The sequence below is a fragment of the Astyanax mexicanus genome, chromosome 9 (assembly GCF_023375975.1).
Source record: "Astyanax mexicanus isolate ESR-SI-001 chromosome 9, AstMex3_surface, whole genome shotgun sequence".
In the NCBI taxonomy this organism is placed as follows: Eukaryota; Metazoa; Chordata; class Actinopteri; order Characiformes; family Acestrorhamphidae; genus Astyanax; species Astyanax mexicanus.
In genome coordinates, this window is record NC_064416.1 from 32,616,363 (window position 1) to 32,643,807 (window position 27,445).

General features: G+C 38.6%; 2 protein-coding genes across 4 annotated transcripts; one reads left to right on the plus strand and one right to left on the minus strand.

The window, feature by feature from the left end:
• Positions 1–7,187: 7,187 nt before the first annotated feature.
• snrpa (small nuclear ribonucleoprotein polypeptide A) lies at positions 7,188–12,134 on the minus strand. Its single transcript, XM_007251004.3, has 7 exons — positions 12,019–12,134; positions 11,035–11,111; positions 9,757–9,929; positions 9,488–9,661; positions 9,191–9,367; positions 8,999–9,087; positions 7,188–7,806 (listed from the first exon to the last, which is right to left on the minus strand). The coding sequence occupies exons 2-7, from the start codon at positions 11,105–11,107 to the stop codon at positions 7,647–7,649; spliced, it is 846 nt and encodes a 281-aa protein (XP_007251066.1). The 5' UTR covers positions 11,108–11,111; positions 12,019–12,134; the 3' UTR covers positions 7,188–7,646.
• Positions 12,135–13,762: 1,628 nt separating this feature from the next.
• Positions 13,763–21,412, plus strand: c9h19orf54 (chromosome 9 C19orf54 homolog). 3 transcript variants are annotated; one of them, XM_022679748.2, is made up of 7 exons: positions 13,763–13,843; positions 15,306–15,490; positions 16,209–16,277; positions 16,507–16,631; positions 17,722–17,851; positions 18,821–18,891; positions 20,823–21,412. In XM_022679748.2, exons 2-7 carry the CDS (start codon positions 15,324–15,326, stop codon positions 21,146–21,148), a joined length of 888 nt encoding a protein of 295 aa, XP_022535469.2. In that variant the 5' UTR covers positions 13,763–13,843; positions 15,306–15,323; the 3' UTR covers positions 21,149–21,412. The 3 variants fall into 3 exon arrangements, with proteins under 3 accessions (XP_022535469.2, XP_007251064.3, XP_049339525.1); XM_007251002.4 differs by having other exon boundaries at positions 13,787–13,843; positions 15,311–15,490; XM_049483568.1 differs by lacking the exon at positions 13,763–13,843 and adding an exon at positions 13,861–14,018.
• The last annotated feature ends 6,033 nt before the right edge of the window (positions 21,413–27,445 follow it).

Here is a 27,445-nt window from a genome sequence, read left to right on the forward strand (position 1 = left end):
GAGACAGCAGTATATTATCCTGCTAATATATCAGACTAAACTGATATAACGTCTCATCAGCAGTTTAACTAAAAGTAAAAGATAAAGTTTATTTGATAGCTGGGTCAGATCGAGACCAAATAATGTTCTCACCACAAGCGAACCGCACCAGAAAAACAATCTCAGGCAAACTTGGTGCCGTAAGTAATTCCATTAAAAAATAATAATGCATGACTGATTCCAAATTAATCGTGTGCTTCAACGTTGACAGTTGCTATACAGTACGATTTTTAAAATCCTGTAGACAGATTAGGCTCTTTAAATGTGTATGTAATGTTAAATGGATAGGAAAGAACTGTGCTGCACTATATGACAGTACTGAAGTGTAACTGTTTTCACAGAATGAGCATTCCTCTGCACTTCCCCCCAGGCCTGCCCACACCCTCATGTGTTTTGCCTTGAGAAAGTGCTGACCTTAACTGCTGGGCCAACACCAGATATGTAGTGTATATGTGTGTTCCACGCTGCTGGCAACGAGCCTGTCGCCCCGTTTCCACCAACACTGCACTCTTTGATTCACTGAATCAAAACTTTTATCTCATGCCCTTCGTGCGTGGGATCGACCCGGACCAGAGGTGGTCAGAACTGGTTACACATACGCAGTGTCAAGTACTTGATATTTTAAATGTATTTTTTGGTACCTTTTGAGTACAGAGAAACAAAACGAAAGGGAAAATGACGTATCTGAATATCCCAGCAAGTAATGGGTGAGGGGGCCTATCTTTTAGGCTATGTCCGGAACATGGTCGTCATTTCGAAAGCTGTCATATTTCAATTCTGAAATAAATTAAATGGTGTTCTGTGACTTTTGACTCACCTTGTATATTGTTTAAAACACTGAATACCCCTCGATTCAGTATTAAAGCAGAATTATGTAGCATTTTTATGTTAAAAGCAAAAAAAAAACCACACATTTCTGGTGGTATTCCAGGGAAATTTCATGCTGCTGATAGTTAGATGCTAAAGTATTGGTATTGCAAAGTGGTTGCTTGGTGAATGCTGTGGTATCCCAAGTGGTTACCAAAGTTTTACTAATTGGTTACTATGGTGTTGCTGGTTTCTAAGTCATTGTTAGGTGGCCATTATGTTGTTGTAAATGGTTGCCGTAGTATCCCAGGTGGTTACACTGATCTTGCCAAGCGGTTGCTGTGGTACTAGCATATTAATGGTTGGGTGTTTCTAATGTATTTGTATTACACAGAAACAATGTGTCTGAGCAAAAAGCTGTATACAATCCCAAATCACAAAATCAGACCAACCCTACAAATTAGGAGTCGTAAAGTTCTTGATATCTTGAAAAGCTATGTGATGAATAGCCATCAGAAAAATCAGCAACAAGTCCAAAAGCCAGGTTCTATTAAGGTATGCGAGTGTGTCAGACTTCTGTGATGCAGCATTAATGCCTACAAGTACATTGAGATCTTGGCACAACATACGTTAAACCTACCTTAAAGACCACATATTTTACAGGCATTTTTCAACAAGACAATGCAAAACCATATGCTGACAAGCACACATAATTTAAAAAAAAGACAAAATAACACCAGAAGCAATCTATTCCTTGATATTCTCCATGTCCATATCTCCATGTTTTTTTTTTTCACAAAAAAAAGGTGAAAAGGAATGGAAACATTATAAAGCGATAAACACTTGAACTTTTGAGATCAACTTTTTTTCATGCCTGAAATGCAGGAATGAATGTACAGTAAGATTATAGGAGACTGAGTGTTGATAGCATGTCCAAGAATATCCTACAAAATTTCAATAAGGGTTAAGTCTGGTGATGTGGCTGACCAGGACTTAATGTCTGTTTCTTCAAGTTAGGCTCTAGAGATAGTAGCAGTATGTGGACATGTATTGTCCTGTTGGAAAATTATACCCCATATCAACACCAGTTCTTCTGACAAACTGATGTTCTTGGTGCAAATACCTGCTAAGCTTCCTTCCTGCTTGATTTCTTCTGGGTGCATCTATTTGTATATATTAACAAGTGAAATGAAGTTGACCAGGCAAGACATGAAATATATTGAGTTCATACTGTCTGCAAACAAATGCAAGTAAAAAAATGCATTTTTATTTGCATTTTCCATACTTTCGAAGCTTTTTATGGTTTGGTGGTGTGTTAGAAATTGAACCAAGGCCTGTGCTCCAGAGGTGTGGAAAGCAGTTTCCACTTCAAGGCCGTATAAAAGGCTGGTGATGCAGTGGTGGTTGTGTCCTACCCCGGTTAACCCTGCTCTGCTGTAAACAGCCACAGAGATGTGGAACTAACTCTCAGCCCCCCTCCCTCGCCAGAATTTGTTGGACACCACTTCAAAAAGTGGCACCGGACAAGGACACCCACAAGTAACAAGGACGAGCGCTCGCTGCGATGGCCAGAGACTGACACAGACAGTGCTGACTCCTCAGTGAACTGACCAGGCTGTGTTTTCCAGGGACACAGAAAACGCCAAATACATAAGAAAAATGTGTTTTAGAAACTGGCCTGCAAAGCCAATAAGCGAAAAGGTTAGACAGCCAATGAGCAAATGAAGATGGGGGGTGTCTAGACAGCGACAGGCTTGAGGGATGTCACTTTAGCTCGGAAGACCAGATACAGACGATCTGAGATCAGACTAAATCAGATTAGGTTTTGGTTAAAAGCAGCCTCTCAGTGTTTCAGCCACAAAAAGGAAGCAGCCTCCAGCTGTGTTGGAAAAGCAAAGTGTGGGACACTCTCACATGAAAAGACTCCCTTTATTTGGGTTTACTGTGAGTATTAAACCACCGCTTTTATAAAGTGCGATACTTGTGTTTAGGCATAATACAAGATCCAAACAGAAAGCTGTGCCATTTAAGAGCATTGTACTCACTGCCCCGACATACACTATGTGCTGACATGCGAAAAGTCATGGGACAGGAACTAGTAGCATGGCTGCATCCAGAAACATGGGCTGAGAATAAAGAGAAGGAGGTGTAACTGGGGAAGTGGGACCATAGACATCATATACCGTATTTTTCGGACTATAAGGCGCACCGTATTATAAGACGCACTATCAAAGAACGCCTATTTTCTGCTATTTTTCCATACATAGGGCGCATCGCATTATAAGGCGCGTTAAGTGACACTAGAAAGGGTGCCTATATCAAAGTGAACAGGGGTGGCGCCATGTTTCCCTTCCCCCACCGGGGGTGGTCGCTTGCCGGTGGAGCGTCTCAGTATACAAAATATAGCTCTTTCAAAGTCAAACGAGTGCTGGATATTAATCTACACAGATTCCTCTCCTGAAAACTGTTTATTTGGGTGAGTAACGTGCTTCAGTTTATTTACAGTAAGCTTAGATTTCCAGATGTCCACTAACCCTGCGTTCACACTGGAAAGCGACAAAGCGACAGGCGACCATTCATTTCCTATGGCAGGGCGCGATTTGTCGCCGCGACACGCGAGAGGCGACAAGCGACAAAGCGACAGAGCGACAAGCGACACGGAGATGAATTTTTCTCAACTTTATGCAAATGAGTTATGACGCGGTGAAGCGACATTCTAACCCGATTGGCTCCTAGCTTTTCTTTGGACCAATCACAAACAAGGCGGTTCGACGTCCTCAAGCTCCTGCTCTCTGAATTTCTAGTTTCTTTCCCGGTTCTTTCTGTTGAACGGGGTGGACCCACATCAGTCTGTGGGAACGGCTGCGTTTCCAGCGCAGTTAAATCACAGAAACGCACAAGAGTCCAGCAAGTTTGGGAGTTATAGCTGGAGAATAAAGTGGCCAAGTGATTCCTTTTTTGTGCCTTTTTTCTTGTCGGAGGCTGGACCATGATAAACGCGGGCGTTGAGCTTGACACGCCCACAAGCGACAAACGCTGGGCGACACAAGCGACTCGTCGCGTTCCAGTGTGAACGCAGGGTCAGGCTTGCTGCACCAGCGTTAGCATAGCTATCCGCTAGCACGCTAGCTAGTCACCTAAACTAGTAAAGTTAACCCAAACTTAAACGACAGCGTTACACTGAGTAATCCTGCGTGTTCTGGTAAGACAGTGAGATATTAGCTAGCGATTCGTCCCCCGTAGCTTGTTTTAACACGGTAAACAAGCAGATTACAGGCTGATAAAACTCACCTCTGAGAGAGTTAGCGCTTAGCATCTAGCTAATGCTAGCCAGGCAAAGCAGCACAGACTTACAGGCCGATAACTCACCTCTGAACGGTGAACGCTTAGCGATTAGCATCTAACTCTAATAATACTGCTCCAGCAGTATTAAAAGTGCTAAATTTAGACAATACTGATCTCTGAACAGTGAAAAAGCTAGCTAGCTAAGCGGTTAGCATCTAGCTAATGCTATTTATTGCTGCTCCAGCCTCGGAGCGGCACGGCTCTGCACGGAGTGTGTGTTTACTGCTCCTTACACCTGACGGGTAAAATTTAGATAATACTGATCTCTGAACAGTGAATAAGCTAGCTAATGCTATTTGCTGCTCCAGCCTCGGAGCTGCACGGCTCTGGACTCTGTATAGCACTGAAACTCTGTATAACGCTGCACGGAGTGTGTGTTTACTGCTCCTTACAACCTGACGAGTAAAATTTAGATAATACTGATCTCAGTGAATAAGCTAGCTAGCTTAGCGGTTAGCATCTAGCTAATGCTATTGCTGCTCAGCCTCGGAGCTGCACGGCTCTGGACTCTGTATAGCACTGAAACTCTGTATAACGCTGCACGGAGTGTGTGTTTACTGCTCCTTACAACCTGACGAGTAAAATCCATACAAAAGGCGCACCGTATTATAAGACGCACTGTCAATTTTTGTGAAAATTAAAAGTTTTTAAGTGCGCCTTATAGTCCGAAAAATACGGTACATATACGCCACATTGACTGACGCTGTCTCACACACCTATAATTACCACTACCTATTTTTACCAGATTTTCACACAGCTTGGTTTGTTTCAAACAGCAGAGGTGTAGTAATGATCCAGGATGCTGTAACACATTACAAATACAATGCTCTTTAGACGTATGAGATTTTATATATATATATATATATATATATATATATATATTAGAGTTGCACGGTGTACCGAAGGTTCGATTCTTTTTCGATACTACGTCATCACAAACGATTCGGTTCTTTAGCGTTCGATGCTTTCGATACTATATAGCCCAGTCACTAGCTTCAAATGAGTCAAATTAGTAGGCGCGATTTGATTCAGTTCATAAGAAAACTGATTCACACCGCAGCAGTCGGTGTGGCAGGATTCAGATAAACTTAGTGTTCTGAACAAATGAATCGATTCACGTGTGAATCGATTCATTTGACTCGCTTGAGCGACACACGCACGCGCAAGCCAGCAGAGCAGCGGCGAGTGTAGAATGGCGACGTCTAAAATAACAGATGTCTCTCGTCCGCGACTTGTGGACAAAACGGGCGCGAGGAGTGAAGTGTGGGCAAATTTTGCTTACATCGCTGATGAAGAAGGGAATCCGACCAACACCACAAACCCAGTTTATAAACGGTGTTATAAGTCTATCCAGTGCAGAGGAGGGAACACCAGCAACCTGGCTACGCATTTAGCAGACAAGCACCCTGATCTCTACAAAGAGCTGAGAAGTCGACAGGTTAGTGGAGTTAGTCAAGATACACTCTGTCTGTAGCTTTACTAAGATTTACTAGCCCTGGCCCGCCGGCGGGCCAGACATTTATAATATTTAATATCTGGCTGTGTTTATGAATAGTTATAGGTTCAATATAGACACCCAATATGCCATTTTAAAGCTTAGAATCTCGGCTTTTCAGTTATCTAGCCTATTTAGCTGGATCTCCTTTCAGAAAATAAACATTTAGGGCGAAATATGCCTTGCTTCTGAAAATATGAAATCATAATTTTCATATTTCCGTTTCTCGTACGTCCATATTTGATCGAATGCGGACATGTTATACACCATTCGAACCGTCTGTCTCTCCGGATTCGCTCCGTTTTACTGTAGGATGTACGGTTCCTGAATTAGAGCTGAAAGAGCGAGTCACAGCGCGTGTTCAGAGTTAAAAGCTGCTTGTTTTTCGCTGCAGGGTTACCTCAGGTCACTCCCTCCACCCCCTCAACCCCCACCAGCGGCTCCCCCACGCTCTTACCTTCAAAACCAGACTTAAGAGAATCCATCAATCCAGTCTCCTGCAATCCCCAATTATATACAAACAGCGCATGAAATAAACTGAGGCAGAAAAAAAAATAATATCCACTTTATCTCCTTATTAAAAGCGTAATTTTCGAGGCTGCATGTGATAACGCACGTGTGGTTAATCTGCAGTCCAAGGAGAACAAGGTTGACAGAAGACCATGTGGACACACTTGTTTTCCTGGCTAAGAACCTTAAACAGGCAAAGAAACTTCCCACAGTGTAGTTTCAGAAAAGAAGAGGTTTTAGTTTTTAGGAAGTGTTTAGATAATTATGTTATAGTTAAGGTTATAATAACGAAACTTGTTTTTTGTTCAAATGTTTCATTTTAGAATAAAAACGTTTGCACCGATTGTTCAGTGTTCAATACAGTCCAATCAAAAATAAACATTTTATGTTCAGATATTTTTATTGTTTTTTTCTTCTTCCAAGTATCGTTTTGGTATCGAGAATCGTGATACTACAGTTGGTATCGGTATCGAAGTCAAAATTTTGGTATCGTGACAACCCTAATATATATATATATATATATATATATATATATGACAGAGAGAGAGAGTGAAAGAAAGAGAGACACAGACAGACAGAGGGGTTTTTGATTAACAAATTGAAAACCTCTGGAATGTAATCTATAGTTCTCTGAGGCTTGAAAGCTCTGCATCATTGTTATTTCAGCCATTTCCCATTTTCTGCAAATAAATGCTTTAAATGATATTTTTATTTATATCCATCTATAAAACATGTGTATTTATGTATACATGTGTATGTCTGTACATATAAATTTGAAATTAAATTATTTATACACTTAGTATGCCACACCATACCTCTCTTTGTTTAAGAGAATAAAACAAAGTATTTCAGCATGAAGGTATTCTGCAGGTATTTGTAATGTGTTTTCTCATGGTACAGGCCATTACATGGTGGATAAAGCTTTCATGCCCCTCAGTCCTTCACTAAAGAAAAAACATATTTACAGACAACCACACAGACAAGCAGCAAATGTGTTTTTGTAAGAACGTCTTTAATTAAAACAAAAGCTCCAGGTATGATGTCTGGTGGATCCAGACTCTGGGTGCAATGCTTTAACACAAAAGCAAAAAAATCATGTATAAAACAAAAGCTACTTACAAACTCCGGCCAATCCTCCTGATAACGGAGTGGAACAGGGAGGGAAACACATTCCAAACTATAAACAACTCGTGCTGAGGGCATTCAAGAGTCCTTACCTTTCACTCAACTTATAATAATGACTGTTCTTATGTACAACACTGACATTACCATTAATAACCGGAATTTATCAGATTCTTGACCCTGAATGTGATTAAACAGTTGATGAACAGCCCTGCTCACACTTCTGGACCCTGCATCTCCTCACACAGATGCAGGGCTCAGAAGATAAGAAGGCAGCTCAGATAGGATGTTCCTGTAGAGTTCTGATCTGGATTCAGGACAGTGTGGGTTATTTCTTGGCGAAGGAGATCTTCATGGCGTTGGTCTGAGTGATCTTGAAGCCCTGTAGTGCTTCCCTGGCAGCTCCTGCCTGCACCTCGTTATCGAACTCCACGAAGGCGATATCGTGACGACCAGGAACAAGACGCACCTCTTTGAACCCTGGGAACCTGAAGAAAGAGAGAGAGTGAGTTAGGACCATTAGAAGTAAACCATTTACTTACAATATAGCTTAAATTTAACTGAGAATTTCAAATGAGTAAGCATTAAACAGCCTTTGTAGCAATCAAATAGAATATGTTCAAAAAACATGGAACAGAATTACTCTTTTATAAAACAATTTAGAAACTAAAAGTGAGTGTGCAAATAGTTTATAATAGTACCTTACAGTCAGGACAAAGCATGCAAAACATTTTCCACTATCAAATGGTATATGGCATAGGTCACCATTCCAATAGTTCTAGCTGAAAAATATTTACACCCAACTAGAAGCTGGGCCCAATCCAATTTCTCTGTATTTTTCTTTGTATTCTACTCTTTTGGTTGAGTGTAACAGAGTTACAAGGGGTTGGGATGAAATCCTACTCCTAAGAATTAAGAAATCTTTAAGGACCTATAACAGATATATTTCAGAGGAACTATAAAGTTCAGTAAGCTAGCTGCTGGTTAATTAGTTACCTTTAGGGCATACTGTCTTCAAAAAGGGGGACATGTGGTGCAGCAACTCATTATCTTTTCCTTAATTCCTCCTTGATGGGGAGCTGGAATTAGCTTTTATGTTTGTTATGAAGGAAAAGGCCATTAACATAGACACTACACATTAAGCTATTGTAAAATAGTGGGAATACAAATATATAATATACTTAAAAATTACTATTTTATATATATTTAACAAAATATATATGGTTGCTTGGGGCACAATCTTTCCTTCTGTTTTAAGTGTGCCTTTGAAAGATCTGTGTTTGAAGGGCTATGCCGTCCTAACACTTCCCACTACCCTCCAGCTTAACAAGAACCGGAACACCCTACCCCCTAGACGTGAACACGCAAAACAGTAAGGCTAAGTGGTAGGGTCAAGGGGATACACTTGAGTGTATCCAGATTAGATTTTAATTTTTTTTTTTTTTAAGTCATAAATGTGTCTATGAGTAGTTAAACCGCAGCGTGATTGTGTGGGATGAAATTTACAAATTTGCTGCTGCAAGTTGCTGTGTTTTACTTGTACTTGGAGTTGTGTTTACATTGCAGGACTCAAAATGTGTCCAAGATCACCTTCTGAAATGATTTGTATCAGTTTGTACACGTCAATTGTCTTGGATTTTCCTAACGTGTCTCTTAAACCACAGCAGAGAAATCACTTACTGGTTGAACAGCATGGAGAGCATAAGCTCGTTTGTCTCCTCTGGCAGGTTGGTGAGGAACAGGATATGGTTGGGTGGGTTCTCCGAAACCTACAGATTTAAAAACATAGCAAAAATATTAAATATTTAGTGTAAATTAAGTTTCTATGCATTGAACTAGTCTGCATGTAGTCCCTGATGTGTTATTTCATACCTGCTGAGGCATCTGGCCAGGCATTTGCCCTGGCATCATCTGACCAGGAGGCATAGCACCTGGGGGCATCTGTCCAGGACCCATACCAGGTGGTGGCATCATACCAGGAGGAGGCATGTAAGGAGGCTGGCCTGGCATTGGCATCATACGAGGAGCCTGACTCATAGGAGGCATTCCCTGCAAAATAAAGCAATACATTTAGTTACCATTGAAATATTCAAAAGTCTCCATACTTGCAACTCATGTTTTACAAATTAAACATCTTGCTAAAAATATCAGATATTACTATAAACTCACCGGCATAGCAGCAGGAACTCCAGCCATGCCAGGGGCAGCAGCTGGCACACCCTTCTTTGATGCACCGGCTTCAGTACTTTTAGGCTTCCTCTTCTCCTTCTTACGATCCCGCTCCACATACGTTCCCTTCATCTTCGCGATAATGTCAGAGTCTTGCTTGGCATACTGAATGCGCTAAAGAAGAAAAACAGAATATTTATCAAGTTTCACACATTTATTTACAATCGTAAACAACAGTAGCCAATGCCATTAAACTAGCCAACACATACCATGGGTTTATCATAAAATGGGAAACCCTGCATAGATCTCAGAGCGTTGGAGGCACTGTTGACCTCTTTGAAAATGACGAAAGCCTGACCCCTCATCTTCAGAGTGCGGGACACAAGGATGTCCAGGATTTGCCCAAACTGGGAGAAAATGGCATAAAGGGATTTCTTTAATTCTGTGGAGACAAAAAGATTGTTAGTTCATAGACTTAACAGTATTAACAAAAACCACCTAGCTTGCAAAGGAACCAGTTAAATTGTCCCAATACGGTTAATCTGGTTGATCAATTTAGCTGGTCTACAAATATTATAAATATATCCTAAACTAGTCAACCAGAATGACCAAGCATAATTATCAGCATATTTTCCAGAACAAAATGCTTACGGAACAGAAAGACCAGCCTAACCCCACACACTGTGCTGAGTGTAAATAATTGTGTAAAGCATCCTTGGTGTATAGAAACGCACTAAAAGTGTAACTTCATTTATTCATTCATGCTGGTTCACCAGACTGACTCACACTGGCCATTTGAAACCTACCAACAAAAGCTGGTCCTGAATTTACTTAGGGCGTTTTCACACCAGCACTTTTTGGTCCAGTTAAAACGGTTATTGTACTCGGGTGCAGATCACAACAACCGGACTGATATTACTCTACTAAAGGAGGTGGTTAAACTCTGGAGCGGTTTGCTTGTGTTAAGAACATGATCCAGTCTTGATCTGACCCAGATATTGAATATACTCCTTTTATTTGACCTAAACTACTTAAAAGGTGCAGTTTAATCTGATATACTAGCCAGATAAAAGTAATTACCACAGCTATGAACACTGTTTCTGCTGATTCATGCTGTTTACACGCTGTTTCGTATGTGCTGCACTCACTACTTACAGCTGCACTGCACATCCTATTAATAACACTGTTAAAAAGCACAGCGATAGAGCTTAGTTGTTAAAGCAGCTTCACACTGCACAGATATACATGCTGGAACACAGAATCTTCACTCTATATTAACTTTCTTGCTCCCATGCCAGACAGCTCTGACCATTCAGAGGAGGTACTGAGCTTGTGTTGTTTATTGGTGTGCATTTTGGTGTGTAAGTTTGTGCCTGTGTGAAACCAAACCAAACAGAGGGAGAAACGCCCCAAATAAACTCATCAACTGATCCGGACCATAGAAACCAACTACAGGTGTGAAAACGGCCTTAAGTTAACTTCTTTCGGCAGAACAACGCTAAAGATAAGGGCAGATTCAAATGTATCTTTCACACAGGTAAACCTACCATCTTTCTTGATTTTCTCATTCAAGTTGTTGATGTAAATGGTGTGATTCAGACGGAGCTCCTGGCCAGCCATCTCTCTAAGGAATGAAACAAAAATATTTTAAATAATAATATGTTAAACCACTTAAATACTACCAAATAACTAATTCAAAGAGAACACATAAGTTACTAAGTTTCGCAGAAGGCTAGATTAACTAACTAGCTATGCTCCACTGTGGAGCAATGTGATTAGCGGACTAGCTAGCTAAGTGTAAGTTAGTTAACCTAGCTAAGTGGATAAATAACCCAGAGCTATTAGCCTACCATATTTAAACATATATGTTTACTGTTCTCTAACTACAACTAAGCTGTACAAAAATGTAAACAGGATGAACCAGAATCGAACATGTGTATGGAGGGTATGGATAGCTTAGCTACGAGGCTAACTCGTAGCTAGATAACTATTATCTAGCTACGAGGCTAACTGTGGAGCAATATGACAAACTAGCTAGAGAAATAAGCAAGTTCTTCAATTAAAATATACATAAAATATATTAAAATGACAGCTTCTTCAATTAAACCTGTAAAACATGACAAAACAATGAAAACGGGTGCACTATAGGTTCGCTATCCTTTCTATCTAACGTCGGCTAGCTAGTCGAGACGCTAACAAGCTAATAGCGGCGCTTGTTCAAACCAGCTGAGGCTCAATCCCAAATAACCACAAACGCCCTCCAGTACAAATGCGTTAGTACACAATGTGCTATACTATATCGTCCCCAATGTACCCCAACTAGTGCACTAGACCACTCGTAGGAGGCAATTTAGGACAAGGCCCAACCTAACCGGGCAACTTGAAGCGAAATAAAGAAAACCACTAAGCCTAACCAAGCTGCCTGTGTTTAAAGCTCTATTAATTAATTTCATAAAACTTTGCCTACAGAAAAAACGACCATATATTACTCCACATACAGATAAATAAAATAATGATAAAAGTATACTCACAGCGGTCAGAAACCAACAAATAAGGCTTATAGTAACAAGGCTGTTAGCCAACCACCAACACGCCGCACGGGAACAGAACGTAACCCTCTCAGGAAGTCCCGCCTCTCTAAACATCAAGCTCTGCGATTGGACGTTTATCTTCAGATAAAGTCTTCGATTGGTTAGGTAGTACCGCTGACTTTGATTCTCATTGGCTATTGAAGACTACTTTTACAAGTTCTTTGATCTGATTGGTGTGCCCAGCAGAGAAGCTTTAGAAAGGAGAATACTCACTTATAAATCTCACCTGGGATCATCTGACAGTAGAGAGGGTGCTCCCAAGCGGGTCCAAAATGTACTACATGTTTCAGCATCACACGCATAATTATTAAAGCTTTTAAACTCCAGTTATAAACATTTTAAACATGTTCTGTCTCCAGCATTAGCTCACCACCCAGTCAGCTCTCAGTAGCTGTAACGCTAGCGCCTTGAACCTATAAAGCAGGTAAGTTTTCTTTGCTCTTTTAGTAAATTAGTTTATTTTACTACCAAATTAAAGAAATATCCTGGACAGGTTGTTTTTCTAACTATGTTTTATTTGAGTTTTAAGCCGGTTATCTCCATATACCTCTATTCTTTGAAGATTCATTCGCGGGCTCCCTCTTCTAGCGGTTGAGTGTAATTTTCTAATATAACGGGGGAAGTTGAAAGTAAATGGGCAGTCTTTTTATAAACTTGCTGTGGTGATTACTCGCGCCTCTCAAGAAGTCCCGCCTTTCATGCATCTAGCTCTGCGATTGGACATTAATCTCCAGGTTGTAATGCCAACTTTTATTCTCATTGGCTATTGAAGACTACTGTTACAAGTTCTGTGATCTGATTGGTGTGCCCAGCAGATACTCTTTAGAGAGGAGAATACCCTCTAACGAATCTCATCTGGGTTCATCAGACACTAGAAAGAGAGAGTCCAAAATTAATAGATTTATATGGAGCAACGGAGCAAAATCAGAGTTTATGAAGAGTTTATAAATGCTTAATCATTTTATATTAAAAGAAATGTTGCTTATTTTTTCAACACAGAACAACATTAGGGAGATGTTTCAGCAACACAGCCATACCTATTAAAACTTTCAAACTATAATTATAAAGCTTTTAAACTAATTCTGGGTTAATCAGATAATAGAGAGGGTGCTCCTGACTGAGTCGAAAATAAAGGGGTTTATAATGGAACAACTGAGCAGAATCAGAGTTTATAAATGTTTAATAATTTTCATGTTTAAAAAATGAACGTATTTTTTTCAACACAGAACAATATTAGCTAACAACAATGTTTCAGCACCACAGCCATAACTATTAAAGCTTTTAAAACTCCAGTTATAAATCTTTTGGTCAATTTTAGCATCAACCAGACATCTTTCAGTAGCAGAAATGCTCGCGCCTTTTCTTGCCTTAACCCCGTTTACTGTAGAAAAACCTGAAAAACATAGTTAAAACTTGTTTGCTTTTTTTAAGAAATCTCTTCGACAGATTTTTTTTAACTTTACTTTAGTTGACATTTTGCCGTTTAGCTCCATTCACCCACATTAATTCAGGGACTCCCTTGCGGGCTCCCTCTAGCGACTGAGTGTAATTTTTTTTTTAAGTGCGCAGTCTCTCCATAAACTTGCTCTGTCAGATTCTCAAGAAGCCCCGCCTCTCTAACATCTAGCTCTGCGATTGGACGTTAATCTCACTGCCGACTTTGATTCTGATTGGCTAATGAAGGCCGCTTTTTCAGGTTCTGTGATCTGATTGGTGGGACTAGGCTGTGTGTCGCTGGAATGTAGCACCGGTCTGTGTTTGTACTGTAAGTAGTTGAATTTGGTTCATTTTGACTCGATTTTAGGATAATTGAGGCTTTAATTTACAGTATACTCAAGTAACGCGAAACAGACCTGTAGTTTAAAGCAGTTAGATCGGGTTTAGCTGTAAATGTGTCCGCAGGCTGCGAGTACTTGGACATATATCCTTATTAGGAAGAGGTGTGTGTGTGTTCAGACTGCAGGCTGAGTTCTGAATCAGGTCTGTACAGTAGTGAGTGTTAGATTTAAGCTGCAGTAATTGTGGTGTTGAAAAAAACAGTGACATTCTGTATTAGAGGAGAAATCCGGTGTTAAATTTAATTGGGTTGTGGTAAAACATACAGAGAGCCTATGGTGACATGTTAAAAAACTATTAATGCGTGGCCACGACTTATTCAAGGTTAATAATGCTTGGCCAAAAGTCGGAAGGCATTGGAACGAGTTTTTTAATTCGCCATTAAGCGTGGCCAAAAGTTCTTTTTTTTACACCTAACAAAGCAAGCAGCTCTTAGGGGCTGTTCGCAATATGACTGTCTCCATCTGAGCCTGTGAACTTTTAGTATGGAAATTAAGTTGCTTTTATTAGAATTATTTCATGTCTCACTGCAAGAGACTCCAAAATATCACCATACTTCATTCCAAGATGAAAAAAAAAACAGTTAATTCTCTATTTTCTTACAACAGATTATTCTTGGATTGGAGCTTTGATGTAATATTATATTATACATATCAGTTTCTTCATGGGCATTAATTTACAGAAAAGCAAGCTTTATTATTGTTTGGCTATGACTTTATTATCTCGTTCCCACGCCTTATAAGTCGTGGCCATGCATTTTTTTTTTAACATTGTGTCACCTTAGGGGCTTCGTACAAACATGTTTTACAAGAACAAGCTTTTGTAGAATAGCTCACCTCCATTCTCCCCCAGCATTCCCAAATACATGGATTTTAGTCGATACTCCCAACAGGCTTACAATAAAGTGCGTCACAGAGGCACATCTAGCAGTCTCTTACCATGAGATACACTTTTCAAAAGTCCAGAAACTTTTGCTACTCCTTCTCTACTCCTCTACTGTTGACTCTTGATGAACTGAGCCAATCAAAACACGCTTTTCACACTTTCGGCTCACCTCTAATACCGGCCAGCCAATCACAGCTGCTCAGATATGGCAGTCAGCACAGATATGGCTCTTCTTTTAAGCGTGTGTTAATTGTGAATGTTCAAACTCAATAAAAAAAAAATTATTGAAAACTAATTTATTAATTATAAAATCCACAAATGACTTCCTTGAAAAGATACTCTGGGTTTTTATAGAGAAGCAGGAGAAGCACTTTTACACCCTCTACTGCCTGAGACAGAACTGTATGCTGAGTTTTCCAGGGTGCAATCAAGGGTGTTTATTTTTTTTAATGAGTATATATTGTGACTTGTGTCTGTGAAAGATCTTTTCTTTTCTCACTTATTAGTTCAGCCGGTAAGAGGCCATGTCAGGGGATCTTCCACCTCCACCTCTTCCACCTCCACCAGCCTCTGTTCTGGCTCCCCCTGTGTCCAGTAAGAAGAAGCTGTACCAGGCTATAGCTGAGAGGAAGGCCCCTGTGGAGGGAGACTTTGAGGAGGCCCGGTTACTGCTCGCCCAGAGAGAGGGCAGGTATAAGACCCAAAACCCAGAACAGTTCCGTACATAAGACTAAATTACGAAGAAGTGTAGAAAAAGTGTACTAGTGCATCTCAAAAAATGTAATTGAAAAGTTACTTTATTTCAGTAATTCATTTCAAAATGTGAAACTCATATATTATATAGATGTATAACACACTGAGTGATCTATTTTAAGTGTTTATTTATTTTATTGTTGATAATTATGGCTTACAGCCAATAAAACCCAAAATTTATTGTTTCCGAAAATTAGAATATTATATAAGATCGATTGGTACTTTTGGCAGTGTGGGAGGTGTGCCAAGTCCTGCTGGAAAATGAAATCTGCATCTTCATTAAAATTGTCAGCAGAGAGAAACATAAAGTGCTGTAAGATTTTCTAGAAACACTGCACTGACTTTTGAGTTGATATAACACAGTGGATCACATATATGATATAACACCAGCAGATGACATGACTCTCCAAACCATCCCTGACTATCAGTAAATTTTGCATTTGATTTGGAATTTAAGGGTCCAAGCTGCTTGAGGTCTAGTGTGAAGTTTCCACAATCAGTGATGGTTTGGATGGTTTGTGATAATATGTGATAAAATCATGTTTTTTGTGCATTACTGGGGTAGACTCTATCTATATTTTACTGTTAAATGGTATATTTATTGGCATAAATATACATATGGTTGTGATAAGTCATACTATATTTTCTTCCTGAAGTTTCAGAAAGGATCTTGACTGGGTGCTGTGCAACAAATATGTGCCGTCATTGATTCAGGATGGCCCTAAGTGAGTAAAAAATAGTATTCTTTTGTAAATCTGATATATGTAATTACAGTCACATATAGAATGAATATATAAAACAAGCAGTTTTCTTTCATTGACCAATTACTTCTGGTTTAAAGTGATGTATTAAAGTGCTCTGTTATGGAGAATCAAGAGAGACAGAATTCATTACAGTAGTGGTAATTTTTATGCTTGTAAGTTAAATGACAACCATATTTGTGATTTTTTTTAGATGTGGTTTAGTGGCGTTATGGATGGCAACCCATCTGCTAAGGCCTACAGATGCAATATCTGTGGAGAAAGTCATTCAAACAGCACTGGAGAAAGGCTACACTGCCCAGGGGGAGATGTTCTCAGGTATGGTGATCTGACCTCTGCCTTTAACCCATGCATGCGGTGAACACACACACTGGCAACATTCAGGTATAGGTCATTGACAGGTGTGAGATTCTTTTTATGTGCGGTCAGGCTGTTCTGCAGTCAGCCATATTTTCATTCGCTAATGTTGTGTGTTTGGCTGATTTTCCATGTTCTAAAGCAGCTAACGCTGCTAATGCAGGGCTCACATTAATAACTTAACTTAAACATGATGCTTTGTGATGTCATGCATTATAAACACATGTGACTGTCATTGATTGGTTAAACTCTTGATATTACCCTTGAACCCAGATATTAAACCCACAACTCTTGAGTGTCAGCTTGTCAAACCCAGGTAATGAACCCATAGCTCTAAATGACAGCTAACCCACAACCTTGAGTGGCAGCCTGCCAAACCTAGGTTTTGAACCCGCAGCCCTGTCTCAGTGCTCTAACCACTAAACCACTGCTGCCCCACAGTGGTGGTGTTACTTATTACACAGAATGGTTCTGAATATGCAGCCTAATGCCTGAAATTTGATTCCATTCCAATACGTTATAGTATAAAAAGGACGTATTTTTATCACCAGTGATAAAGGATAAATTAAGAATAAATTATTCCATTATACGCTGTGTGTTATAGTGGTTTTAAAGCTTTATTTACCACCCAGATATTTTGCCTCGGAATGTGGGTATTTAGAGTGTCTACTCATAAGCAATTATATATATATATCTTTTTTTTTTAAAAGAGTGTTTTATTTGTATTGCTTAATTATTCCAGGATAAAATAGATTTCGTAAAGCTTTAATGTGAAGCTGAAGCTATTTGACTACAGGCCAGTGTCACAGTGACCGTCTTCTCTTTGGCGTGGATTTGGAGGCCAATTAAACTCTATGACACACTGCCACATTTTTAATTAAATGAAATCAACACGCTCTCTCTCTCTCTCTCTCTCTCTCTCTCTCTCTCTCTCTCTCTCTCTCTCACACTCTCACTATGACTATTTTTCTTTCATAACACTTTCATTTTTTTCATTTTCATATTTCATATTTCATATTTCTTTCATATTTTTTCTTGTTTCATATGTTAGCGGGTGATATGGCCCTCCTTGCAGGGGAAGTGTGTGGCTGCAGAGTTCAGAGGTTATCTGGTGGGATGACTGGAGACAATTCCGCACTGATCCTCAAACATCTGATGGAAGGACAGCCTGTCTTAATTCCGTATCCTTCTTTACTTTACATTTTTGTGCTCTTTTATACTAACTTATTTACACTTATTATACACATTCACTCCCAGACAGACCAGATGAAATGTTTTTCTTGGTTGTTCCAATATAGCCACCAAATGTGGTCATGTAGAGTACTGTGCAAATGATAGTAAACACCTTTAACAAAAAAAAAAAAGGTCCTTATCTGCTACAGTTTCTCCTGAAAGCATCTTGGTACGTAGATTATTCCTAAAAAGGCTGAATGAGCATTATCACAATATGTTGCCCACGACAATAATGATATAAGACTACAGTTATCTACAATACTTCACGGCATCTGTGTTACTAAAGAGGATAAAATCTTCCTAAATAAACCAATATTTTCCCCACAGATTTACCCTATTCATTCGATTATAGCTCCACTACATGGAGTAATGAAGCAGTAACTTTAGTAATTCATATTAGGGTCAAGTCTTATCGAGTTTAGAGCATGTTTTTTGTCAAAAATATTAATATGTAATGCCAAGTATTGTTAATATATGAAAATGATATAATGTGTCACAATATCAATATTTTGTCCCACCCCTAGTCACACACAACTCCCTCTTTCAGTCAAGATATGATCTTTGGTGCTTTTGAAAAACTGGACGCTATGTTTTACACTCCTCCATATAAACTTAAAAAGTTAAATCTTTGTAAATTATCAGCCATCAATGTATATAAATGTATCATATAAATTATGTATATATATGTATGTATATAATTACACAGTAAACAAAATGTACATTTTCACTTTTACTTTATGTTGATTGTATATGAATACACAAGTTGTCAGTTACAGTGCAAATGCAAACATCTGTAGTCATAATGATGATATTAGTAATATGTAAAATGTAATTGATGCTGCTGCAGCTCTTGTGTGTGTGTGTGTGTGTGTCTGTGTGTCTGTGTGTGTGTGTGTACCTTGACTGCTGTGGTTCAGATATGATGAGGATTTTAATCATGAGCCGTGTTTACGCCGTGGCCACAAAGCACACTGGGCTGTAGCTTCAGGTAAAACTGATTACACATTATATTACAACACATTAAATGTACTCTTTTTTTCCTTTTTATGACTTTTTATATTGTAACTGTAATATTGAAGACTATATTATAGCTATACAGGAACCAGTGCAAAATATTTTGTAAACAAAAAGTGTTAAACAAACCAGAATATGTTTTATACTTTAGATTTTTCAAAGTAACATTTATATTTGAGGACAGATCTGCACACTATTAGTATTTTAATCTCAGTGTCTTCATGAGGCAGAGTCACCTGGAATAGTTTTCTCAGCTCTCTTGAAGGAGTTTCTGGAGGTGCTGAACAATAGCTGCTGCTTTTCCTTCATGCTCCAGCTCATCCCAAATCACCCATTTTTCTTTACCACATAATTCCATTGTTTTCCTGGTACAAGCAGTGGCCATCTCACGCCTTGACTACTGCAATGCCCTACTAACTGGCCTCCCGGCGTGTGTAGTAAAACCACTCCAGATGATCCAGAACGCAGCAGCACGTCTGGTCTTCAACCAGCCAAAACGGGCACACGTCACCCCACTGCTCATTGTGCTCCACTGGCTACCAGTTGATGCTCGAATCAAATTCAAAGCTCTTACAATCGCCTACAAGGTGATGACAGAACAGCTCCTTCCTACCTGCACTCACTCCTGAAGGCTTACGCTACCTCCCGGCCGCTGTGCTCCTCCAATGAATGTCGCCTCACTTTACCAAACATTCACACATTTACTCTTCTAACACCTCATTTTCTTCTTCCCCCTCCTTCACTCCTATATCCCTTTATTTCCCTTTGACCTCCTTTAAGCCCTATCTAAAAATGTTTTTACCTTTAACTTCTATTATTTTTGTATGTTATTATTATAAGTCGCTTTGGACAAAAGCGTCTGCCAAATGTAATGTAATGTAATGTAATGTAATGTGTCCCTAATGTGTTCATGATTTTAATATTAATCTACAAAAATAATTAAAGAAAGAAAGAAAAACTGTAAATGAGAAGGTTTGTCCAAACTGTTAACCGGTACTGTATAATGGAAAAATAAACGAACAAATGAACGAATTGTGAATATTCATATTGAACAGCCAAAATCAGCCCTAGTGTTTTGTGCAGAGGTGGCACAATACTGTTGCTTATTGTCAAATATAATGATACATTACATTTAGCATTACATTTAGCAGACACTTCTATCCAAAGCAACTTAAAAATAATGATGTACATTAGCAATAGAGGTAAAAACAGAAGGCCAAGGGGAATAGCGGGACAGAGGAGGAAAGAAGGGGAGGAAGGAAATGAGGTTAGAAGTAGGTAGTTAGTTAGGGGTGTTAGGAGAGTAAGTGCTCTTTGAAGAGCTCTGTCTTCAGGAGTTTATTAAAGATATTGAGAGATTCTCCTGATCTGGTAGTGGAAGGTAGTTAGTTAGAGGTGTTAGGAGAGTAAGAGCTCTTTGAAGAGCTCTGTCTTCAGGAGTTTATTAAAGATAGTGAGAGATTCTCCTGATCTGGTAGTGGAAGGTAGTTAGTTAGGGGTGTTAGGAGAGTAAGAGCTCTTTGAAGAGCTCTGTCTTCAGGAGTTTATTAAAGATAGTGAGAGATTCTCCTGATCTGGTAGTAGAAGGTAGTTTATTAGAGGTGTTAGGATAGTAAGTGCTCTTTGAAGAGCTCTGTCTTCAGGAGTTTTTTAAAGATAGTGAGAGATTCTCCTGATCTGGTAGTGGAAGGTACTACCACCATTGGGGAACTCTGTCTGTATGAGAACAGTCTGGATTGCTTTGTGTGAATGTTTTATAAAGTTAGACAACGTTTAGTGGAGGAGCGCAGCATCCGGTAGGGAATGTAAGCCTTTAGGAGAGAGTGCAAGTTAGAGAGGCTGCTCTTACACATGATCAGCTTCACAATGAGACAAAAAAAACAGTCCCTTTCCCCCTTTTTTCAGGTGTATTATTTGGCCTGGTTCAGGGAAGCATATCCAGCAGCCATTGCCCCGCTGATACCACACTACCCTGGCTCCACCTTTCTGAAGGCAGCGCTGCAGCTGTTTGGCCACCGAATGCAGTCGTAGAAGTCTACATCCTCGCCAAACAGGGGAAGAGTCTGCGCTACCAGCTGTGGAAGCTGGAAACAGTGGCACAGAGTAACGCCCAGCTCAAAGAGATGGAACCCCAGAGGGCAAGTGATGGGACTCACTATGTGCTGCCCCCTGGTGGAGTGGAGGAGGGGCTTGCAGGTCAGGTGGTGCTGCTTTATTCAAAGCCAAGCTGATGGTATAGGAGAAAATAACAGAGATACAGAGACATAAACTGTGAAGTAGTGCCTCTCTAATCCAGGCTGTAATTCACCTCTAAGCCACTAGGTGTCCTTATGTCTGTACATTTCTGAGCATGCTGCTGCTCTGAATGCTCAAGCAGAAGTGCAGAGGATTTTTTGGGAAAAAATAAGGAATTCTTTCCTGTTCTTTTCTAATGTGGATGTCTGAAAGTTCAAGTGCTATTAGAGACTGAGATTTATGTATTTGCTGCAATGACTGGATAATCCCATTAAGGCATTTATTTAAAAATGTGTCTAATTCTTTGCCATCATACTTTAAACTATTTATTATCTCAAAAGAGCTCATGGTGACGTATGTGACACAGACACTTTAAGAACTGTGTAAAGTTCCTTACAGCATCTGTCCTTCTCCTTATCTTGTGACGTCCATAACTTACACATGCTGAACACCCTAAGAGCATCACAGGACAGGACAGTGTGTGAATGTGTATTTATTCATCTGGCCTTATTTAATCAAGGTTTGCTCAATTAGTGCTGGAGATTAAACTAGCTCCTTTAAACAGAGTATTTTTTAGCTTATACAGCTCTCTTCCAACAGTTTTACCAATTAAAATGTTTTATTAAAATGTTTTACATTCTATATAACTTTTCTGACACATTTTTTCTAGAACAAAATTGTTGTTGTTTCATTTTTTGTATATATTCAAATATTTACAGTCCTGTGCCCACTTTTTCACACTTAGAAAAGAAAATCATGAATGAGCTGCTCAATTAATTTTTGTAATAATTCATTTTTGTGTTAATATTCAGAACTGTGTCTTATTGGTTAAAAATGCAGTATTTTTTGGGCTCTGAGTGGTCCAGGGGTCTGAAGCACTGCCACTATAATCTATAATCGGGAGATCGCTGGTTCATATCCTGGTCATGCAGCTTGCCATCAGCTACCAGAGCCCCGAGAGAGCACGATTGGCCTTGCTCTCTTTGGGTGGGTAGATGGCCCTCTCTTCCCACATCGCTCCAAAGGGTGATGTCGATCAGAACAAGCGTCTGTGAGCTGATGTATCAGAACCGAGTCGCTGAGCTTTCCTCCAAATGCGCTGTGATGCTACTCAGCAAGGCCAGTTTGAAAAGAGGTGGTGGCTGACTTTACATGTATCAGAGGAGGCATGTGCTAGTCTCTGATAGGGGGGAGAAAATGGGATAGAAAAAATTTAGAAAAAGTTTCCTATATTTACACCTGACTTTCATATCAATGTAGACACTTAACACTGTTTTTACAGGTTTTCATTTATTCTGGCACTTTCTTCACCATTAAAAAAAAATAATAATAATAATTTAATTCTTGTTTCAAGCTGCTGCTGCTGAAAAAAAAATAGCTAGCTAGAGGTAAAACTATAAATTGACCAAATAATATAAAATTTTTAGTTCATCCCTAATGTTCTAAATAAAAATGTGTGGCGTGTGGAATTCTTTAAATTGGTAAAGAATCTTTAAAGGTTTATATAATAATTCTTAATATCAGATATCTCACATATACTGACAATATGTTTCTTTATAGAATCAAAAGTGGTTTTGATTCTTTTATATAGTCTCTGTATTTTTAAGGTCAGTCTTGTTGAGGGCTGATATATTTTCCTGTAAATTAAGGAGTTACTCATAAAGGACGTGAAACCTGAACACCTCACTGACTGAGTGAAAGGAAGAGTCGGTATTATCTGAGTGTTATTGTTTTTGACTGCATCAGGAAGTCCTGAGTGTATCACTATTTCAGTCTTCGTTTAAAGGTAACAGCACTAAGACTGCCAGGAAACAGTAGGAGGAGAGCAAGGCCTGCTGGGAAATCCTTACTTCATCTTCCTCCATCACTCACAGCTATTTCAATCAACAGGATACACATTCAACTCCACTGTGCACTTAAAGAGCCTGTAACAAAACTGATATGTCCAGGAATATATATAAATATGAAATAAATTAGAAGAGCTTAATGTTTTATCTGAACACTGTTTGAAGGTATTGGGATTCCTACTCACTCGTTCATTCAAATAACAGTAATAAACATTTTTAAACAGTGAAGAAATGCCAAGACTAATTATTAGTTGACATTAGGGATGTGCCATATTATATCATATGCATATGTTGTTATTTATGTTCATAAGTTTTTTGTTGTTACTTTCCTTTATTTTTGTTATTTTTTATTTTGGTACTCTATTATCATTTAATACAAAAGAACTGTTACTGTTTACGAAATAGACCAAAATTTAGTTTTTGTTTCTACTTATAAATAAAACTGGTATATTATTTTTAATATATTTAATATATTTTTTCGTGTGTAGTATTATGTACTTAAAACTATTTTTTTGTTTTTTCAAATCAGTGTTTTTTCATAGTTCCAAAAAATATTTTAAATATACCCTGAAATATTGTAATATGGCTTTAGGGCAATTATTTCCACCATAATTGACAATAGTTGAGACAGTATTAAACGTAGCTTTAAAAAATATAAATTTTATGCGTGAGAATGTTGTACAGACTCTACTGAAAGCAGCACTAGGTAGCATTTTCTTGATTTTTTATATTTTTAAAGAAGTAAAATTACAGCTTGAAACTCACTGCAGCGCTGCATTGAGGTGTAATAGGAGGTATAACGGTGCTCTCGTGGCTGTGCCGGAGCTCCCCTGAGCTCAAACCAGACTCTAAGTTTTCCGAGGCAGCCGCGACCAACGCTCGTGAGAACTGCGACCTGCTTTTCGACCTTTAGTTCTAACAGTTCTATAAGAACTACTGGTTTATTCTTTACAAACTAACATACAGACACTCTGGCAGAAGCTGGAAAGAGACCCAATATGTCTGTGAAAGCCAGAAAACGAGACAGAGAAACTAATCCGCCTGAAACATTTATTACACTCTACAACTGTAGGGGGAGCCCACAAGCATAAAATCTCAATCCTACCTAGTGGAGCTTTAAAAAAATTTCTTTTGCATATGTAATTTTTAACACATATACAAAACTGGAGTTTGGCACAAAATCTGTAAAGAAATATTAGCAAATATAAGATTATATAAGATATATAATATAAGATAATTCTATTTTATGAACTATGGTCACTAGATTCATCTCTTAAATTAGCTAATTAACATGCTCATCCTGTGCCGGCTCAATAGGGAAAACACAAGCATTTGCTAAGGAGCCTAAGCATCCTGTTACACCAGATAATTCACATTTTAAAATAGCCTAACTCCCTTCTTTCACAAGGTACATTTAAAAGAAATGGCAGGGCAAAAAAATATGTCCACGAGTTGCTCATATCAGGCTGACTGTTTAATCGTTTATTATTCCTGATAACCTTTATCTTCCTTCGGAATATCTTTTAAGTCCAACACTTCCAACACTCCTTCCCGGTGCAGCTATTTTTGCAACCATTTCTTTGATGTGTAATTTGATAACATAACTGATTCTAATAGCTAGTTAGATTGTTTGATCCATTTATTTTTGTTGCTGCAAGTTGCTTGCTAACATCATTAACCAGATACCCTTCTCAAGAGTCCATCACTCAGCCCAGTACAGTGAATATTAGAATTCTAAGCAGATACCCCTCTCAAGAGTCCATCACTCAGCCCAGTACAGTGAATATTAGAACACTAACAGGATACCCTTTTCGAGTGTCCATTACTCATCTCATATAGTGAGTGTCAGGACATTAACCAGATACCCCTCTCGAGTGTCCATTACTTACCTCATACAGTGAATATCAGAGCACTAAGCAGATACCCCTCTCGAGTGTGCGTTACTCAGCTTAGTACAAAGTATAAGAATACTAACCAGAATCCCCTCTTGAGAGTCCCAAAACGTAGCCCAAAGTCAGTGCTTTTCATTTTTTAGCCACACATGAGAAGCTGCCTAATTAGTTAATAAGGGGTATAGCTGAAAAAAATATCTCAGTTTGGTGTCTTTGAAAACAAGTGTTTCCATTAGTAACTAGATACCCCTCTTTAGTGTTCATCACTCAGCCCAGTTCAGAGCATCACAACACAGCATGAAAAACCTTTTATCTTTTAGTTGGAAAGTTACGCTTATAAAGTTACACAAAGCTACACTTGGTACTCTTGGACAAAAATCGCACATCTCTGAGTTTCGTCATCTCGCATTTAATAAAATAGCTACTTGTCCACTGCCACACACCGTATTTACACTTTGGGTGCGTGTTTCCACGGAGATCCATGTAAATCCAACAGCAAGTGGAAATGGAGGAGCTACTGAATGCAATGTCATGTGACAGAGAAAGCCAAAAAACTCACTGGTCCTCCTGTTTTTTCAATTGCAGTCCAGATGCAAGAGTTGAGTAGAAGTGTGAAATATTTTTTCACAGATATCTCCCTGGGAACTAATCCCATCTGGATAGGGTTTAAGATTAAGTAGGAAATTGTGTACATGGCTAATTTATACATGAGGAATTTATCAATTAGTTAATATTGGATAATATTCATCACTCAGTCCAGTACAGTATCGCAACCCTAACCGGATATTCCTCTTCAGAGTCCATCTCTTAGACCAAAAGCCGTACATAAGGAGTTTGTATATTAGTTATCATGGGGAAAACAAAAATGTACGATTAGGACAAAATGGAAATATCAGAATATTTTTTGCCCAATTGCAGCATTTTTCTTTACTGTAGTGTAAAAGTAAGATAGCACATCTAGTTGCAACATCACAGCCTTGATATTGGCAATATGTTCTCCAGCTTCATCAACAAGCACATCTCTCTGAGGGTCTTCCTGCATGTCCTGCACTGTCCGTTGGGCAAGAGATTCCTCAACAAGGAAATGATGAAAGCTGAAACATGGTCACAGATCTGCAATGGAACAGATGTCATCATAATCACCAGAAAACAACTGTGACAGAACGGTTAGTCACGTGACCCGTATCTTAGGAAACTGAACTGTGAGAGCCAGGGCCTGAATCTGTACAGTCACTGGTGAGGTCAAAATAGTCATTTGGAATTTACAGTAGTTTTACTCAGTGATGATGAATCATGTAAAAGACCCTGAACAGCTTGTGTTCTGAATATGGGACAATTAGGGATAGTTTGGTAAAATTCCTGTGATTAGATCCATCTGTCAAGACATGTTTAACCCTTGTTTGGTGTTCATATTTTTGTTACTCGTTTACTTTGTTACTTGTACTTAATTCAGCAAAATTAAGCAATTTTACATTAAAATGCTTTACACATGCTTGCTTCACCTAAATCGCAAGCAATATAAACAGCTTACATGGTTAATATTTGCCCTTTACCTTTCTTATGTTACATTTCTTTCAAAAAGTGCTACACTTTTTTAAATTAGTTTTTTAATAAATTGTAAAAGACAATTAATTAAACTCAAGATATGAGTAGAAAATTTGTTTAGTTTCAAATTTACAAATGAAGCAATGTTTATTAGCCCTTGCCATTTGCTAAAAAATTAAAACGGGTCCCACAGACCCGAACACCACACAAGGGTTAATATCTGATCTGTGCTTCTTTATTTTACAGTTAGAAATACTGGGTTAAACCTGGTAGAATCTATACTGAGCAAGAAGAGCTTATGATTGTTTTATTTCATGGAAAAAAATAATATAATATCTGAATAAAAGTTCATTACACTTTAAACATAAAAATAATGTATGTGTATTATTATGCTAGGTTAGAGGGTACAAATATTATTCTTACAGCATCTATTAATTAGGACCATAAACAGACAGATATTCTTCAGACTTTACCTTAACAATTTGTTTTTTATATTTCAATAAATGAGGCCTTGCAACAAATAACCATATGTTAACCATTTCTTCTTTTCTTCATTTATTTTTTCTGTACGTTATTTTATTTTAAGTTCCCTCATGAATAAAGGACACAGTACAAATTTAAATACAAATCTAAATAAAGCATATTTTAGTGACAGAGTTTACCCAGTGAATTCACCCCAAAAAAAACAGATGAATAATGAATATGGCCCAGCAGCTCTTATAACTTGTACCTTGACTGCTGCGGCTCAGAGAATCACATTTATACGTGTAGAAATCTAACATGTTATACATTAGGATCGTCACTATAATTATATTAACTTATCATATAATAAATAGATGTAACCTCAATAAATGTTGTTGAACTTGCCTGTTGCTTACTAAACAAGAAGAGCCCATTAATTTTATTTATCATTTAATGTTTTATTTTTTTTCTGAATATTTAAACATGTTAGAAGTCCAGTCTCTAAACATTCCAAATAATTGATTACACTTGATTGTGAATTTGCATT